The sequence below is a fragment of the Leuciscus leuciscus genome (assembly GCF_965113295.1).
Source record: "Leuciscus leuciscus genome assembly, chromosome: 20".
Taxonomy (NCBI): domain Eukaryota; kingdom Metazoa; phylum Chordata; class Actinopteri; order Cypriniformes; family Leuciscidae; genus Leuciscus; species Leuciscus leuciscus.
In genome coordinates this window covers 38,680,304-38,700,012 of record NC_138744.1, presented here as the reverse complement: position 1 = coordinate 38,700,012, position 19,709 = coordinate 38,680,304, and the positions used below count along the sequence as shown (strand labels likewise).

Below are 19,709 nucleotides of genomic sequence, written 5' to 3'. Positions count from 1 at the left end.
ATACAAATCCACACATGTAACAAACACGTTTCTGCACATTAATACTGGATTCAGACACCGGGTTTGTGGAAGGCACAGAACAAGAGCATGAGAAGATCCTGTAATACGTGTGATCTGTCCACACATCACCACGACACACAGTACACTGATGACATTTACACATGTGACCCAAACATCATTTTGAAGCAGCAACCCGTCTGTGTTTACAATTCATATTAAACAACAGAATATTAACAAAAGAACAATGTTGAACTGATCTCTGATCGCCTTAAAACATAAAGACTGGTGTGTAAAATTAATTCAAAAGCAATAAAACTTCACTGAAAAAAACTTCAGCTCTTCACATATCAAATGGATTTGTTACATTTACAGATTCTTCTCAAAATAGTATCAGTGCATCTAACTCCTGAACACACAGAACCCACACACTCCTGAACACACAGAACCCACGCACTCCTGAACACACAGAACCCACGCACTCCTGAACACACAGAACCCACGCACTCCTGAACACACAGAACCCACGCACTCCTGAACACACAGAACCCACACACTCCTGAACACACAGAACCCACACACTCCTGAACACACAGAACCCACACACTCCTGAACACACAGAACCCACGCACACCTGAACACACAGAACCACACACTCCTGTACAGAACCCACACACTCCTGAACACACAGAACCCACGCACTCCTGAACACACAGAACCCACGCACTCCTGAACACACAGAACCCACGCACTCCTGAACACACAGAACCCACGCACTCCTGAACACACAGAACCCACGCACTCCTGAACACACAGAACCCACGCACTCCTGAACACACAGAACCCACGCACACCTGAACACACAGAACCACACACTCCTGTACAGAACCCACGCACTCCTGAACACACAGAACCCACGCACACCTGAACACACAGAACCACACACTCCTGTACAGAACCCACGCACTCCTGAACACACCGAACCCACGCACTCCTGAACACACAGAACCCACGCACTCCTGAACACACAGAACCCACGCACTCCTGAACACACAGAACCCACGCACTCCTGAACACACAGAACCACACACTCCTGAACACACAGAACCCACACACTCCTGAACACACAGAACAACACACTCCTGTACACACAGACAGAACCCACACACTCCTGAACACACAGAACCCCACACACACACTCCTGAACACACAGAACCCACACACTCCTGAACACACAGAACCCACACACTCCTGAACACACAGAACCCACACACTCCTGAACACACAGAACCCACACACTCCTGAACACACAGAACAACACACTCCTGTACACACAGACAGAACCCACACACTCCTGAACACACAGAACCCCACACACACACTCCTGAACACACGGAACCCACACACTCCTGAACACACAGAACCCACACACTCCTGAACACACAGAACCCACGCACCCCTGAACACACAGAACCCACGCACTCCTGAACACACAGAACCCACGCACTCCTGAACACACAGAACCCACGCACTCCTGAACACACAGAACCACACACTCCTGAACACACAGAACCCACACACTCCTGAACACACAGAACAACACACTCCTGTACACACAGACAGAACCCACACACTCCTGAACACACAGAACCCCACACACACACTCCTGAACACACAGAACCCACACACTCCTGAACACACAGAACCCACACACTCCTGAACACACAGAACCCACACACTCCTGAACACACAGAACAACACACTCCTGTACACACAAGACAGAACCCACACACTCCTGAACACACAGAATCCCACACACACACTCCTGAACACACGGAACCCACACACTCCTGAACACACAGAACCCACACACTCCTGAACACACAGAACCCACACACCCCTGAACACACAGAACCCACACACTCCTGAACAAACACACTCCTGAACACAATCCTGAACACACACACTCCTGAACACACACACTCCTGAACACACACACTCCTGAACACACACACACACACAAACACACACTCCTGAACACACACACACACACACACACACTCCTGAACACACACACACACACACACACTCCTGAACACACACACACACACACACACACTCCTGAACACACACACACACACACACACCCCTGAACACACACACACTCCTGAACACACACACACACACTCCTGAACACACACACACACACACTCCTGAACACACACAAACACACACACTCCTGTACACACAGAACCACACACTCCTGAACACACAGAACCACACACTCCTGAACACACACACACACACACACACACACACACACACACACTCCTGAACACACACACACACTCCTGAACACACACACACTCCTGAACACACACACACTCCTGAACACACACACACACACTCCTGAACACACACACACACACACACACTCCTGAACACACACACACACACACACACACACTCCTGAACACACACACACACACACACACACTCCTGAACACACACACACACACTCCTGTACACACAGAACCACACACTCCTGAACACACAGAACCACACACTCCTGAACACACACACTCCTGAACACACACACACTCACACTCCTGTACACACAGAACCACACACTCCTGAACACACAGAACCACACACTCCTGAACACACACACTCCTGAACACACAGAACCCACACACTCCTGAACACACACACTCCTGAACACACACACTCCTGAACACACACACTCCTGAACACACACACTCCTGAACACACACACTCCTGAACACACACACTCCTGAACACACACACTCCTGAACACACTCACACTCACACTCCTGAACACACACACACACACACTCCTGAACACACACACTCCTGAACACACACACTCCTGAACACACACACACACACACACACTCCTGAACACACACACACACACACACACACACACACACACACACACACACACACACACACACACACACACACACTCCTGTACACACAGAACCACACACTCCTGAACACACAGAACCACACACTCCTGAACACACACACTCCTGAACACACACACTCCTGAACACACACACCCCTGAACACACACACTCCTGAACACACACACTCCTGAACACACACACTCCTGAACACACACACTCCTGAACACACACACTCCTGAACACACACACTCCTGAACACACTCACACTCCTGAACACACACACACACACACTCCTGAACACACACACACACACTCCTGTACACACACACACACACTCCTGTACACACAGAACCACAAACTCCTGAACACACACACTCCTGAACACACACACTCCTGAACACACACACTCCTGAACACACACACTCCTGAACACACACACTCCTGAACACACACACTCCTGAACACACACACACTCCTAAACACACACACTCCTGAACACACAGAACCCACACACTCCTGAACACACATAACCACACACTCCTGTACACACAGAACCCAAGCACTCCTGAACACACAGAACCCACGCACTCCTGAACACACAGAACCCACGCACTCCTGAACACACAGAACCCACGCACTCCTGAACACACAGAACCCACGCACTCCTGAACACACAGAACCCACGCACTCCTGAACACACAGAACCCACACACTCCTGAACACACACACTCCTGAACACACACACTCCTGAACACACACACTCCTGAACACACACACTCCTGAACACACAGAACCACACACTCCTGAACACACAGAACCCACACACTCCTGAACACACAGAACCACACACTCCTGAACACACAGGACCCACACACTCCTGAACACACAGAACCACACACTCCTGAACACACACACACTCCTGAACACACACACTCCTGAACACACAGAACAGACACACTCCTGAACACACAGAACCACACACTCCTGAACACACAGAACCACACAGAACCCACACACTCCTGAACCCACACACTCCTGAACACACAGAACCCACACACTCCTGAACACACATAACCACACAGAACCCACGCACTCCTGAACACACAGAACCCACGCACTCCTGAACACGCACTCCTGAACACACAGAACCCACGCACCCCTGAACACACAGAACCCACGCACTCCTGAACACACAGAACCCACGCACACCTGAACACACAGAACCCACACACTCCTGAACACACACACTCCTGAACACACACACTCCTGAACACACACACTCCTGAACACACACACTCCTGAACACACACACACTCCTGAACACACACACACTCCTGAACACACACACACTCCTGAACACACACACTCCTGAACACACACACACTCCTGAACACACACACACTCCTGAACACACACACTCCTGAACACACACACACTCCTAAACACACACACACTCCTAAACACACACACACACTCCTAAACACACACACACACTCCTGAACCCACACACTCCTGAACACACAGAACCCACACACTCCTGAACACACATAACCACACAGAACCCACGCACTCCTGAACACACAGAACCCACGCACTCCTGAACACACAGAACCCACGCACTCCTGAACACACAGAACCCACGCACTCCTGAACACACAGAACCCACGCACTCCTGAACACACAGAACCCACGCACTCCTGAACACACAGAACCCACGCACTCCTGAACACACAGAACCCACGCACTCCTGAACACACAGAACCCACGCACTCCTGAACACACAGAACCCACGCACTCCTGAACACACAGAACCCACGCACACCTGAACACACAGAACCCACACACTCCTGAACACACACACTCCTGAACACACACACTCCTGAACACACACACTCCTGAACACACACACTCCTGAACACACACACTCCTGAACACACACACTCCTGAACACACACACACTCCTGAACACACACACACACACTCCTGAACACACACACTCCTGAACACACACACACTCCTAAACACACACACACTCCTAAACACACACACACTCCTAAACACACACACACACTCCTAAACACACACACACTCCTGAACCCACACACTCCTGAACACACACACACTCCTGAACACACACACACTCCTAAACACACACACACACACTCCTAAACACACACACACACACTCCTGAACCCACACACACTCCTGAACACACACACTCCTGAACACACACACACTCCTAAACACACACACACTCCTAAACACACACACACTCCTAAACACACACACACACTCCTAAACACACACACACTCCTGAACCCACACACTCCTGAACCCACACACTCCTGAACACACACACACTCCTGAACACACACACACTCCTAAACACACACACACTATGGCGCTCGCTTTGTGTCATTTCTTTCCTAACCAAGCTTAAAGACGTGTTAACGTGCGTGTGGAGAACGTCTGCCCGTCTTAACGTCTGCCCGTCTGCACGTCTGAACGTCTGCCCGTCTTAACGTCTGCACGTCTGAACGCAAAACGTGCCTTGGCTAATTTAAAAATAGCGCACGTACTTTTATGCAGCTACTTGTATGATTGATTAATAAATGACTAACTTACTAATTGTATTTTTCTATGTACATTTCTGAAATGCATTTTCTGTAAAGCTGTTTTGAAACAATATTGTGAAAAGCGCTTGGCTACAGCTAAATTTGAATTGAATTGAATGGACTTGTCTTATTTGAGACACTGTTCGAACAGTGTGGGCTAGAAGACTTGATCATTTAGCTATTAAAGCTATTATTAAATTAGATGAAGTAATTTTCAGCAGAGAAAATCACATTAATAGCTATTTAACATAGGCCTAGCTTTTAACATCCTCGAAGGATATTAAGAAAATACTATTTAGGTTTGGATACATAAAAAAACGAATCTCAACAGTAAAAGCTTTGAATGTAGGCCTATTTTGCAATATCAATTATGCACGAGCATGTGGGAATATGAAATAGGATATAGGCTACAATAATAATAATAAAAAAGCTCTATAGTAGAGTGGATGCATTACTTAATTATATTCTTAAATTCTATGTTATAAAAAATCGTTCTATGAACTTCTAGCAAGCTCATTTAAACCGAGTTGTAAATGCCGAAATGAACGGAGGCTAAATAAATATTAAACTACTAAATATCAATATAAAATTGCCGGTAGATGGCGCCATGGCCCTGTTCTATTGAGATTACTGGTTGATGTTCAACCTATTCTTTCAAAAATACAAATATATATTTAACACCCACACAACTACTCCTTTTAGACAATTGTTCTGCTGTGGCGATGTTTGGAACTGTATTTTCATTGACTTTTGTGTGAAATGCCAGTCATTATTATTGTTTATTTACAGGCATTCTGGTTTTCTAAAAACTGCTCATTACAGAAACATTCAAACAAATATTTACAAATTTGTGTTTTACTTGGTATTTTTTGATATTCTTGGCATGTTGGCAATTCATTTTCATTATATATATATATATATATCATTATATTTCTGTTACTCAGATGTGAAACATTATGTGAATTTAAAGTGGCTGCGTTATAAATAGAAATATGGGTATAGCCTAATGTATGTGCTGTTGTTGGTTCCCATGACATGCTACATTTTAACATTTTAATGACAGTGTCTTGGCTATACATTTTGCATTTCACTAATGAAGGGGAATGTAAAGCATTAAATCAACCAGGTCTCTGAAATAGCTCAGAAGTGCATCTCCTGAAGCTTCATTTGACAAGCATATATTGACAGAGCACAACTCTGTGTCACACATTTAGATAATGGAAGAACAACACAGAAACAAACAGGGTCAACAGTCTGGAAGAAGAGGAGTAATGATGTGTGGTGGAAGAAGGGTACAGAGGCAAAACAGTGGAAGAGGTCAAGATTGTGGACATGTTTCTAATGAAATAAGGACACTATTGCAGACAATGTTATCAATCATGACCTTACAGCTGAATGTTGGGAGAACAACAGTGTCTTCAATCATTTAAACGTTTACAGGTGTGTAATCAGACATTATTTTCAGTACTGTAATACTACAGTATACATACGTACTCCACTTGCATTTTACATACAGTAATACAGTAAATGTACTTTATAGAGAATGTAACACACACACACACACACACACACACACACATATATATACAGTGTGTGTGTGTGTGTGTGTGTGTGTGTGTGTGTGTGTGTGTGTGTGTGTGTGTGTGTGTGTGTGTGTGTGTGTGTGTGTACCAGAGTTTCCGCTAGAAAACAAGTGACCGGCAGAGGTTTCGTTTTCCGGACATTTTGATGATATGCTGGTCAAAGATACTTAATTAGTAAAGTTGAGGAAAACTGGAGGCAGGCTATGCAACTTAAAAAATTACATAATCAGGCCGAATGCAACATGTTTATTAGCCTAACTTTCAAATAGACGAAAAAAAAAACATTTTCTACTATGGTTCGTTTCTTCATTCGGATCTATTTGCGATCCATTCCATTCTAAACAAACAACGCAGTTTATATGCTTCGTCCTTGTTTCATTATTCATTAAGATAATAATTAATAAATGCACGCATAATTATCAGCGAAACTTGATCAATGTTGCAGATATGTTTTGCTATGCATGCACAAACAAATGCCTTTCAACTTATGTGTGCAAAATTCAGAATAAAATGAATGTGCAGCAATTTGTACAAATAGAGAGTCTACGTATACTATAAGTGTTGTAGCCATTAAGCTCATTTAGTTTAATATTTGTTAAAATATTATAATGTTATTTTTTTATTTATGTTGATTATGAAAAGTGAACAGCACAAGTAAGATAGGATGCGCAATATCGAGAGACATGGAGCGGGTCAGACATGATTTTGACCACTTAATTAAGTTTTGTTTTGTAGAAAGACTTTTCTGAAGTGAATTTCGTTTTGTATAAATTGTATCTTAATTTTAATTAAAAAAATGTTTATCAACCGATTGCCTGGAAATATAGCAGACGATATAGGCCTAATCATGCAGGCGCCCGCGCGGTCACTTGCATTGCTCGTGAACTGGAGCGCATCTCATCTAACAAAACTCAGCATAGGCCTCACAGACATGAAATATATCTTAAGAAAGCTTGAAATGTCTTTTTAACAATTTAAAACTAAAAGAAATAGGCTACTCTCTGATTATGTGATCATGTGCATTTCTCTCTATATGCGCGTTCACTAAGGAGATGGCGATCGTCAACTTCATCTTTACAGCTGTTGTTGCTGTTAATAAACTAAAAATAATAGGCCTATAATTTTATTAAACAATAAATGAAATGAAATTGTAATTGTATTAAAAAAGCAAAAAAAAAATCCTGTTTAAGTGTTTTTTTTTTTTTACCTATGCTAATTACGCATTAAATTCAGGTTGGCTACTGAGTCGCTGTCCTCAGTGCCCAGAAAAGCGCTGAAACGGAGATGAAGGGGAAACCGTTCTTATTTATTTTTTGGCTTATTTTAACTGGGCCATCCAGGTTTCTGGAGGCCCACCTAATCAAAATCCTGGTGCCGCAAGTGCTTCAGCGGTCTGATATCAAGAAATAACAGACCGCATTCCACATTGGAATTCAACCAAGCCATGTAATAATGTTTAATAACTTTAAAACGGTAGAGCCTGTTCCTTTATAACATAGCCAAAGGTCGGTGTATTTTTGCTTTATACATTTTAGGCTTATTCTCAAATTCAGATTGTGTTGGTGGGCGGGATTATTAGGCAATTTTAATCGGACAATTTGACCGGAGAGATTTAATTTTGTCGGACATTTCAACGGAAACCCTGATGTGTACATATGTATGTCATTGTGATATAAAGAATATAAATATAAATCGTAGCCATATAGTTTAAATCTGAAAATACTGAACACAAAATACTGAGCATATTGTATAACATGTACTTCATTAACTGCAAAATTGTTAAGTGAATGCTTTTTACTGTAATTCTTATTTATGTAACAAACTTTATTTCCCAGGATTTAAAGATTTAGTGTAGCATTTATGATTATTGTGTGCTTAAGAGCAGAATAAAGGTATGGGTATTTCATGTGCTAGACAGGAAAAGGACCAGCATGCAGACAATACCATAGAATAAAGCAGTCATACTCTGACTATTTAAGTCTATTATTCTGTTATTAAAAAATGCTACAAATGACATTACAAACTCTTCGTTTTGACATAAAAATCCATTTAAAAAAAATAATTCAGTCATACATTTTACTTAATATTTATCTTGTGGAATAACTTCCAAAGATGCATGCAGAACCCATACAAATCTGTAAGACATTTAAAGCACTGAAAATATTTTACAAAAGCAAATGTATACTATATCGAACATTGCTCCTTTCAGAAATTGTTAATGCATTGAGCCCTTAATGTACAGGAATAAATGACCCAAGACTTACTGAAACTTCCTACAAGTATATCAAGGAGTGGACATGGCTAATGAGCAGATGAGTGTCCCTCTGCTGCCACCTACTGATGTTAGTGGTCATTTACTGCCATTTTTGTTTTAAGTGTTTGTTTTTCCTGCAGGTGAAAACAAGATGCATCCGTTTAAGCCTTTTACTTTATTTATCAGGGCTGTCAATTGTTTTGCCTGAGTTGGGTGATATATTTGTATGCTCTTAACATAGTAGCAAAAAAATTTGCAGTATGACTAGGCTAGATTTAATAGAGTGCTAGGCTTTATAAAAACTGTAGTGTAGCTCTATTAAATAGTATATTTATGTTAAACTATTTTAAATTGAATGATTAATGACCTGTTCAGAATAAGTATAGTAACCAGCAATCAGAAGTATGATAATTCATTTTAGTTTAAAATCCAATACGTTTTAAAGTGGTTTCTGAATGGTTAATTAATACTAAATGCAGCATCTATGAATGAACTTGAGGCATGCAGACCGGCTGCTGCAGGGCTTTAACAAATCTTAAACAAACAAATATATGACCCACTTTTTCTGAATTTTACTAGCCCATTTTATTTGTCTCTCATCGTATACATGACAATATACTTTTATCTATCATTGGGATACAAAATGCATACTTAACAGACATTCATCATCATATAAATAAATAAATCCAATTTAGTCCTAAGTAAACTGCCAAAATAAGATTATCTATAATGTCTATAACAGTAGCCTAAATGTAGCCTATGAGAAAATAAGGAAAATAAGGCGGGCAGACGTGCAGACGGGCAGACGTGCAGACGTTATCCACACGTTAAATTCTAACGTGACGCCGCCGTCACGTCTGTAAAGATCAACAGCTACACGTTATTGACGTGTCTACGTGACGTGATATTTGCGTGTACGTCTCCATATAAAACAAATGGAGACGTACACGCACGTATACACGTGTGTTATCTGTCGTGCTTGTCAGTCTCGTCGCCGAATGGAACATTTCGAGCGCCATACACACACACTCCTAAACACACACACACACACTCCTGAACCCACACACTCCTGAACCCACACACTCCTGAACCCACACACTCCTGAACCCACACCAGTGTTGTGCCTGAACGCGTTCATTGAACGATAGTTCATGAACTCGTTCATATTTTGGGCGAACGTGAACTGAACGTACTCTATTACTGCCTGATGAACGTTACTGTGAACTCGTTCATTCTGGTGGCTGTGAACGGCACGCTCTCTCAGTTTAACTTCGTTCATAAGGGTGCAAGATTTCTATAGAAATGTATTTGTCCCGTTCCGTTCGGAACCTCCGTTGTCCCGTTTATTGACGCTGATCTAACCACTGATGTATGACTGAATCTGATACAACAGCAACACTTGATCACGACACCGGTCATCATCCAATCACAGTCCACACTCACGCGCACCAGACCATACGAATAACAAACTCTAAATTGAGAATTAATTATTATTTTGGGACAAATCATTGTTTGATTTGCGCACAGAATCCTCCGCTGTCTGGTCGCTTCGATCCGGACTCGCGCTACCGGCAAATCCCTTTCACTGTCCGACTGGGTTTTGATTTCGGCAAATCAGTTTTGACGAATTCAAACAACGTGATTATTGTGAGTCCAACATACATCCAGCCACGCAAGAAAGCATGAAATCGTCCTGAGGGAATAATATACTGATGTGATTTGCTGGCCAAGAAACATTTCTGATTATTATCAATAATAAAAAAAAATTATGAATGATGAATAATGAAATAAACGAATAAAAGGTTCAAAGTAAATTTATCCGAAATAAAAAAAAAACGTAACATTATAAATGTACTTGCTGAATAAAAGTAGGCTATTCATTTCTTTAATTTCTTTAAAAGTAGGCTAGTGTATAATTACAAAAGCTTTCTATTTCAGATTGAAATACTATTATTTTGAACTATGGTTTGTGTGTAATATGACTTTAATCAAAACAAATGTGTTGTCTGAAAACCTTTTAAACACATACGAACCTGAAATGACATAGGCCTACTGTGTTATGTTGGCCTAGCCTATAGCCTACAAATATTTTGAGTGTCCCTCATTTTCCTGTAAAGAACCATGCACGATTGTCCCGCATTTGTTTAGTTGGCAACCCTACCCTCAATGCTATGTAAACCCTGGTTGGATAAGGATTTTAAAATTGGATATAAAGATGAAATCTGACACATAGTTTCAGTGTTAAAACTGATAACATAATTGCTGTCTGTGGTTTTATATGGGCTGTGGCAATAATTTTGAAAAATAATAGCTCGCAGCAACATATGGAAAAAAAGAACTGAACTAGTTCATTTTTTGAAACTGTGAACTTTAGTTCAAAATTTTGAAGTTTGAACTATGAACTGAACTAGTTCATTTTAAAATTTGTGAACGGAACTTTGAACTAGTTCATGTAGAAAGTGAACTTTCCCAACACTGACCCACACACTCCTGAACCCACACACTCCTGAACCCACACACTCCTGTACACACACACACTCCTGAACACAGAACCACACACTCCTGTACACAGAAACACACACACACACACACTCCTGAACCCACACACTCCTGAACCCACACACTCCTGAACCCACACACTCCTGAACCCACACACTCCTGAACCCACACACTCCTGAACACACACACACTCCTGTACACACAGAACCACACACTCCTGAACACACACACTCCTGTACACAGAACCACACACTCCTGTACACAGAACCACACACTCCTGTACACAGAACCACACACTCCTGTACACAGAACCACACACTCCTGTACACAGAACCACACACTCCTGTACACAGAACCACACACTCCTGAACACACACACTCCTGAACACACACACTCCTGAACACACACACTCCTGAACACACACACTCCTGAACACACACACTCCTGAACACACACACTCCTGAACACACACACACACTCCTGAACACACACACACTCCTAAACACACACACACTCCTAAACACACACACACACACACTCCTGAACCCACACACTCCTGTACACACACACTCCTGTACACACACACTCCTGTACACACACACTCCTGTACACACACACTCCTGTACACACACACTCCTGTACACACACACTCCTGTACACACAGAACCACACACACCCACAATTCTATTGAGAAACCATGAGAAAAAGGTAAATAAAGAGTCAATGTTCAGAAATTATTAATTATTATGTTTTGAACTCTGCTGTATAGCTGTGTTTTGTGGTGTGTTTGTTGTCAAACAAAAAAATGTGTTAATTTTTTATTATTAAAAAATGGCATTATTTTATATGAAAAAGTTAACTGTATTTTCCAAACAAAATATTTCTGTTTGTCTTGTATATTTTTTTGATTAGATCAGAAAACATTTTAATCTGTCATATGGTCATCTATGGGGCATGTTGTCACATTTCACTTCCTTTCTTTCGGGGTAAATCGTATACAAAAAGTATACACTGTATTAATGAAACATAACCACATAATTGTATTAGACAGGTGTGAAATTAATGCGGGAAAAAATAAATTCACTGAACGTGGATTTACACAAACTGAGAAAGTCAAAAGTGTTGTTCCCCGCTCTCCCCTCCTGGACATAAATGAAGCCGGACATCGGGACGAAACCCATCCAGCCCGTACAAACACACACTGGCTACGCTTACATGCCAGATAGCCCGCTAGTGATCGGATTGACGGCTCAAACTTCATGCAAACGCCTTAATCGATCCGATTGAGCTCGACCAGAATGAGATTTCGATTCGATTGAAAGGGGTTTATTCCTTTTCTAATCCGATCGAGAGAACATGTGAACACTTGATTGGATTGAAATCCGAAACTGAAAGGACTGAGCATGTGCGATGACGCGTGACGTGTGACGCGCTGAACGAGCTGTTCTTCCTGTTGAATAAAGTGTCGTATAAATGAGTGTCTCGTCCTCCTATAATCCTCCTTTCCCTTATTAACGGTTATTATGCGCAAACATCGGGAAACTCTGTATATTCGTGCAGTGAGCGCATGTCAAAGAATATTTCCTGATTAAAGCTTGTGACATAAAAACGCGCACATCAACCCGATCACATGTTCAGCGTTCAGGTAAACACTACATCCAGATCCATCAATCGGACTGCATTCAGTCTGTGCATGTAAACGTAGCCGCTGTTACTTTAACTGGCTATTAAAGAACACATGAAGCAAACAGTCTAACGCAGAGAGCCGCTCAGACTGGGATCGCTGGGAGAACTGCGGCTCATGTTGGACAGACTGGCCATCAGCGTCTTGACTTTATGAGCGTAATAATTCCTCAGATTGACAGACGGAGGCTCCTTCATTCCCCTGTCGAACTCGCAGCTCCTCATGATGATCTCCAGCTGCTTCTGCCTCTTGTAAAACAGGGAAAACTTATTAAATATCAGCGTGATGGGAAGCACCACGACCAGTATTCCCGCTAATATACAGGCCGACGCCGTGAGCTTCCCCACGACGGATCCGGGAATGACGTCTCCGTATCCCACAGTGGTCATGCTAACCGTGGCCCACCACCAGCCGGCCGGGATGGTGCTCAATCCCTCGTTCTCCTCCTTCTCCAGGGTGTAGGCCATGACGGAGAAGAAGGAGACTCCGACGGAGAGATAGAGCAGGAGAAGCCCAATCTCTCGATAGCTGTTCCGGAGCGTGGCTCCCAGAGACCGAAGGCCCGTGGAGTGGCGAGCCAGCTTCAGGATCCGGAAGATCCTGGTCAACCGGAGCACCTGCGCGACTCTTCCCAGATTAGCCAGCGCAGGACTGCTCTCCGCAACCAGATCAATCACTAGCGTCAGATAGAAGGGTAGGATAGACACCAGATCGATCAGGTTTAGCGGGTGTGCGAAGAATCGGAGGAGATCCGGAGCCACGGAGAGTCGAGCAAGAAGCTCGAAAGTGAACCAGGCTATTCCTAAATTCTCCACGGTCTGGAAGCGCGGATCTTCCCGAGTGAACTCGCTCATGCTGTTCATGCACATGCTGGCGATGGAGCCCAACAGGACCAGGATGGAGAAGATACTGATGAGGCGACTGGGAAGGGAATATCCAGGATTATCCAGCATTAACCAGATTCTGCGGCGAACGCTCCCTAGAAGCTGCTTGTCGAATTTCCCGGCGTCGCTGTAGAACTCCATGATCTCGTCAAACGATGAGGTTGAGCTTCCGGTTGAGCTCCCGTCGTCCCGGTCCTGATCCGGATCCATCCTCCGGCAGTGGAAGCTGCTCCTGCAAGTCAGATACAAGTATTGTTGTTATGGTTTTTCAGTAGTGTGAAGGTTTTGATTCCCTGTATGGGATTGTTGTTGTTTTTCTGTCTCAGGGAGATACGTGGTTGATATCTGTGTGAGGGATATATGCACTCTGATAAACCCCAGGGGAAGCAAGAACTGATAAGAATGTAAATGTGTACCCTGAAATCCAATGTAAGTTGCTTTGGATAAAAGCGTCTGCCAAATGCATAAATGTAAATGATAATAGACTGATCATAACGCACAGCATCTAACCCTAACCCTAAACTAAAACTACAGCTAAAACAGCATCTAATTTGAGATTAAACTCAAACTACAGCTTCTAACCTGAGATTAAACTCAAACTACGGCATCTAACCTGAGATTAAACTCAAACTACAGCATCTGATCTGAGATTAAACTCAAACTACAGCATCTAACCTGAGAATAAACTCAAACTACAGCATCTAACCTGAGATTAAACTCAAACTACAGCATCTGATCTGAGATTAAACTCAAACTACAGCATCTAACCTGAGATTAAACTCAAACTACGGCATCTAACCTGAGATTAAACTCAAACTACGGCATCTAACCTGAGATTAAACTCAAACTACAGCATCTGATCTGAGATTAAACTCAAACTACACCATCTAACGCAGTGGTTCTCAACCTCTCCTGCAGGGACCCCCTGACAGGCCATGTTTCTGTTTTAACCCTGAAATGTCACACCTGATTCAATTAATTAAAGGCTTAATGAGTAGTTGACTAATTGATTAATTGACTAATAACTACTCATTAATTGAATCAGGTGTGCCATTTCAGGGTTAAAACAGAAACATGGCCTGTCAGGGGGTCCTTGCAGGAGAGGTTGAGAACCACTGATCTAACATGATATTAAACTCAAACTACAGCATCTAACCTGAGATTAAACTCAAACTACAGCATCTAACCTGAGATTAAACTCAAACTACAGCATCTGACCTGAGATTAAACTCAAACTACGGCATCTAACCTGAGATTAAACTCAAACTACGGCATCTAACCTGAGATTAAACTCAAACTACAGCATCTGACCTGAGATTAAACTCAAACTACACCATCTAACATGATATTAGACATGTGCCGGTATTCGGTAATGCGATAAATCGTGGTAATGAATATGCACGATATTGTTATCGCGGGCACTTCAAAATACCGTGAAAAATAATAGATCAGAATTTATATTTATAGAACGCGCATTAGCTTATTTTCCATCAACCTCTTAAACAAACACTGCGTATATGCTGCGCGAAACACGTGCGCACTCTGATGTAAACAATCCCCACATGTAGAAGCACTGTGTGCATGGCGCAGTGCGCACTCTAGTCTAATGTAATGAATCTTCACATGGAGAAGAAGCATGGCGGAAGGAGGAACGCTGCCGACGATTTATCCCCCTTCTAAAAGCAGGGCTGCCAACTCTACGCATTCAGCGTGAGACTCACGCAATTTACACTTTTCACACGCTCTCGCGCCACACATGCATTTTCTCACGCAGAGAAAAATCGCGGAGCAAAGAGGACACTGACTCCGACAGACTAGACAGAGCAGGTTACTTTTGATATGAAAACAATTCTCAGCTTTCAGGTTCTGTCCATTTTATTACGAAATTCAGACAATAAATACCGTTTTGGTGCTTGTAAATGTGACGTGACCGATCGCTGTAGCGCCTCAGTTCAAGTAAACCGATCATCTTTTAGTTTTTATTTAAAGATACAGTACAACTTACCGAAAGGTATTTATGCCTCATACATAATATCTATCAATCAGTGTTTTTCATCCACGGAAAGAGGTCAATAAAACTGCAGGTGAACAATTATATCACAGAACGTTACATTTACCTCAGGAAAGCCATTTAATGACCATAGCACGTTAGTTGACTAGAAAAAAATAGCTATAGAGAGGAGTATTTTGCTAAATATGTGCACTATATTACATTTGTATTATATTTTTACTTGTGTCATAACTGTTATAATGAAAACCAAATTATATTTAATTTAATTTGTTAATTTTTAACCTTTAATAATGGGCTACCAGCTGATAGGGCTCTCTGTATGTTTACAGCATTATGTGAGATATATTTTTTTCTTGAGAAAAATTAACATGTTAACATCTACTGTAGCCTACCTAATATTTATCCAAAGAGTCAATATTGAATCAAGATTGAAATCAAATCCCAAAAAATGAATTGAAATCGTGAAAATTGTGTACAATTCTGTTTAGTTACCAAATGTTTTGACAATCACAATTACACCTATTGTGATGCAAGTTGTTTTTTTCTACATCCCCCCCCAATCCATCCGTTTCTCTTGAGCAATTAAAATATCGTGATAATACCGTATACCGTGATAAAAGCTCAATCAATTAATCGCAGCATGAAAATTTGATACCGGCACATGCCTACATGATATTAAACTCAAACTACACCATCTAACCTGAGGTTAAACTCAAACTACAGCATCTAATCTGAGATTAAACTCAAACTACAGCATCTAACCTGAGATTAAACTCAAACTACAGCATCTAACCTGAGATTAAACTCAAACTACAGCATCTGATCTGAGATTAAACTCAAACTACACCATCTAACATGATATTAAACTCAAACTACAGCATCTAACCTGAGATTAAACTCATACTACAGCATCTGATCTGAGATTAAACTCAAACTACACCATCTAACATGATATTAAACTCAAACTACAGCATCTGATCTGAGATTAAACTCAAACTACAGCATCTGATCTCAAATTAAACTCAAACTACAGCTAAAACAGCATTTATTCTGAGATTAAACTCAAACTACAGCTAAAACAGCATCTAATCTGAGATTAAACTCAAACTACAGCATCTAACCTGAGATTAAACTCAAACTACAGCATCTGATCTGAGATTAAACTCAAACTACAGCTAAAACAGCATTTATTCTGAGATTAAACTCAAACTACAGCATCTAACCTGAGATTAAACTCAAACTACAGCATCTGATCTGAGATTAAACTCAAACTACAGCTAAAACAGCATTTATTCTGAGATTAAACTCAAACTACAGCATCTAACCTGAGATTAAACTCAAACTACAGCATCTGATCTGAGATTAAACTCAAACTACAGCTAAAACAGCATCTAATCTGAGATTAAACTCAAACTACAGCATCTGATCTGAGATTAAACTCAAACTACAGCTAAAACAGCATTTATTCTGAGATTAAACTCAAACTACATCTAACCTGAAATTAAACTCAAACTACAGCTAAAACAACCTCTAACCTGAGATTAAACTCAAACTGCAGCTAAAACAACCTCTAACCTGAGATTAAACTCAAACTGCAGCTAAAACAACCTCTAACCTGAGATTAAACTCAAACTACAACATCTAATCTGAGAGTAAACTCTAACTACAGTTTAAACAGCATCTAACCTGAGATTAAACTCAAACTACAGCTAAAACAGCATCTAATCTGAGATTAAACTCAAACTACAACATATAATCTGAGATTAAACTCAAACTACAGCTAAAACAGCATCTAATCTGAGATTAAACTCAAACTACAACATCTAATCTGAGATTAAACTCGAACAGCCTCTAACCTGCAGCAGGAGTCGAGGAACAGCTCGTCGATGCCCCAGTACTCGATCTCCTGACTGAAGGAGAAGATACAGAGCTCCTCCATGACGTGAAGTCTTCCCGTGTTGTAGAAGTGCAGGACGTACGGGAAGAGCGTGGGATTACGGTCGAAGTAGAACTCGCTCTCGGACTCGTCGTAGTCGTCGCACAGCTCGAGGATCGACTCCCTGGATCGACAGCTCAGCAAGCGAGCGAGTCGGGTCTCGGGGAAACGGGAGAGTCGAGTGGAGAGAAGCCGGCGCCGGAATCCTCCCACATTAATGCGGATCGAGCCGAGCATGACTGAGGAAAACCGGGAGTCACTGGGAGAACCAGCGCTGATCTGGAGAGAGACACACACACACACACACACACACACACACACACACACACACACACACACACACAGAGCAAAGCATGAGAAAACCATTTACACATAATCACACACACACTCACACACACACACACACACTCCCTCACTCTCTCTCACACACACACACGCGCACACACGGAGCAAAGCATGAGAAAACCATTTACAGATATTCTACATTCACACAAACACACACACTTGCACACACTCACTCACACGCGCACAGACAGACACACAGACAGACACACACACACACACACACACACACACACACACACACACACACACACACACACACACACACACACAGACAGACAGACAGACAGACACACACACACACACACACACACACACACACACACACACACACACACACACACGACTGAGCACCATTTCATCTCCATCGAAGCAGATTTCCTCACAGAAAGGTTTGATCTGAACATGAATCTCGAACAGCTCGGTCGATCTCGCGATGAAACCGGCGATTCCGCTCTAAACGCGCGTTTAATTCACATGTCGTTTCTGCGGATATGATTAATATGTGAGATGATTAAGATCGTCAAAAACTCACCGCGATATTCCAGCGTTTCTCAACACGTGCACAGCTGCAGGCGCGTGCACGACAGTGACGACACAGAATCCCGCAAATGACGGAGACAAAAACATTCTGACAAAAACAACAACAACAACAACAACAAACATTCTACCAGATTAAAATAATAAAGCGCTGATGATGACTTTAACTCAGTTCTGTTAAAGAATCCTACAGTGTCGTGATGGGCGTGTCTTCTGACACACAACAAGTGTCTTTATCAAACCTGCATCTCATTCTCGCTGTTTATGATCATAATTAGGAACATCTCAAAAAAAAAAAAAAAACATCTGGATCAAATTACCTGGAAAAAAATAAAGGACATCAGGAGAGATGACCAGTTTTTCTGTAAATAATATTCTCTATCTTTAAAAAAAACATATCTTTATCTTTAAGATGATAATGAGCTATTTT

General features: G+C 42.0%; 1 protein-coding gene across 3 annotated transcripts; it reads right to left on the bottom strand.

The window, feature by feature from the left end:
• Positions 1-12,568: 12,568 nt before the first annotated feature.
• Positions 12,569-19,531, bottom strand: kcns2 (potassium voltage-gated channel modifier subfamily S member 2). Of its 3 annotated transcripts, none has more exons than XM_082149268.1 (3): positions 19,275-19,531; positions 18,318-18,676; positions 12,569-14,682 (listed from the first exon to the last, which is right to left on the bottom strand). In XM_082149268.1, the coding sequence occupies exons 2-3, from the start codon at positions 18,632-18,634 to the stop codon at positions 13,635-13,637; spliced, it is 1,365 nt and encodes a 454-aa protein (XP_082005394.1). In that variant the 5' UTR covers positions 18,635-18,676; positions 19,275-19,531; the 3' UTR covers positions 12,569-13,634. The 3 variants fall into 3 exon arrangements, with proteins under 3 accessions (XP_082005394.1, XP_082005393.1, XP_082005392.1); XM_082149267.1 differs by lacking the exon at positions 19,275-19,531 and adding an exon at positions 19,094-19,268; XM_082149266.1 differs by lacking the exon at positions 19,275-19,531 and adding an exon at positions 18,717-18,811.
• Between the last annotated feature and the right edge of the window lie 178 nt (positions 19,532-19,709).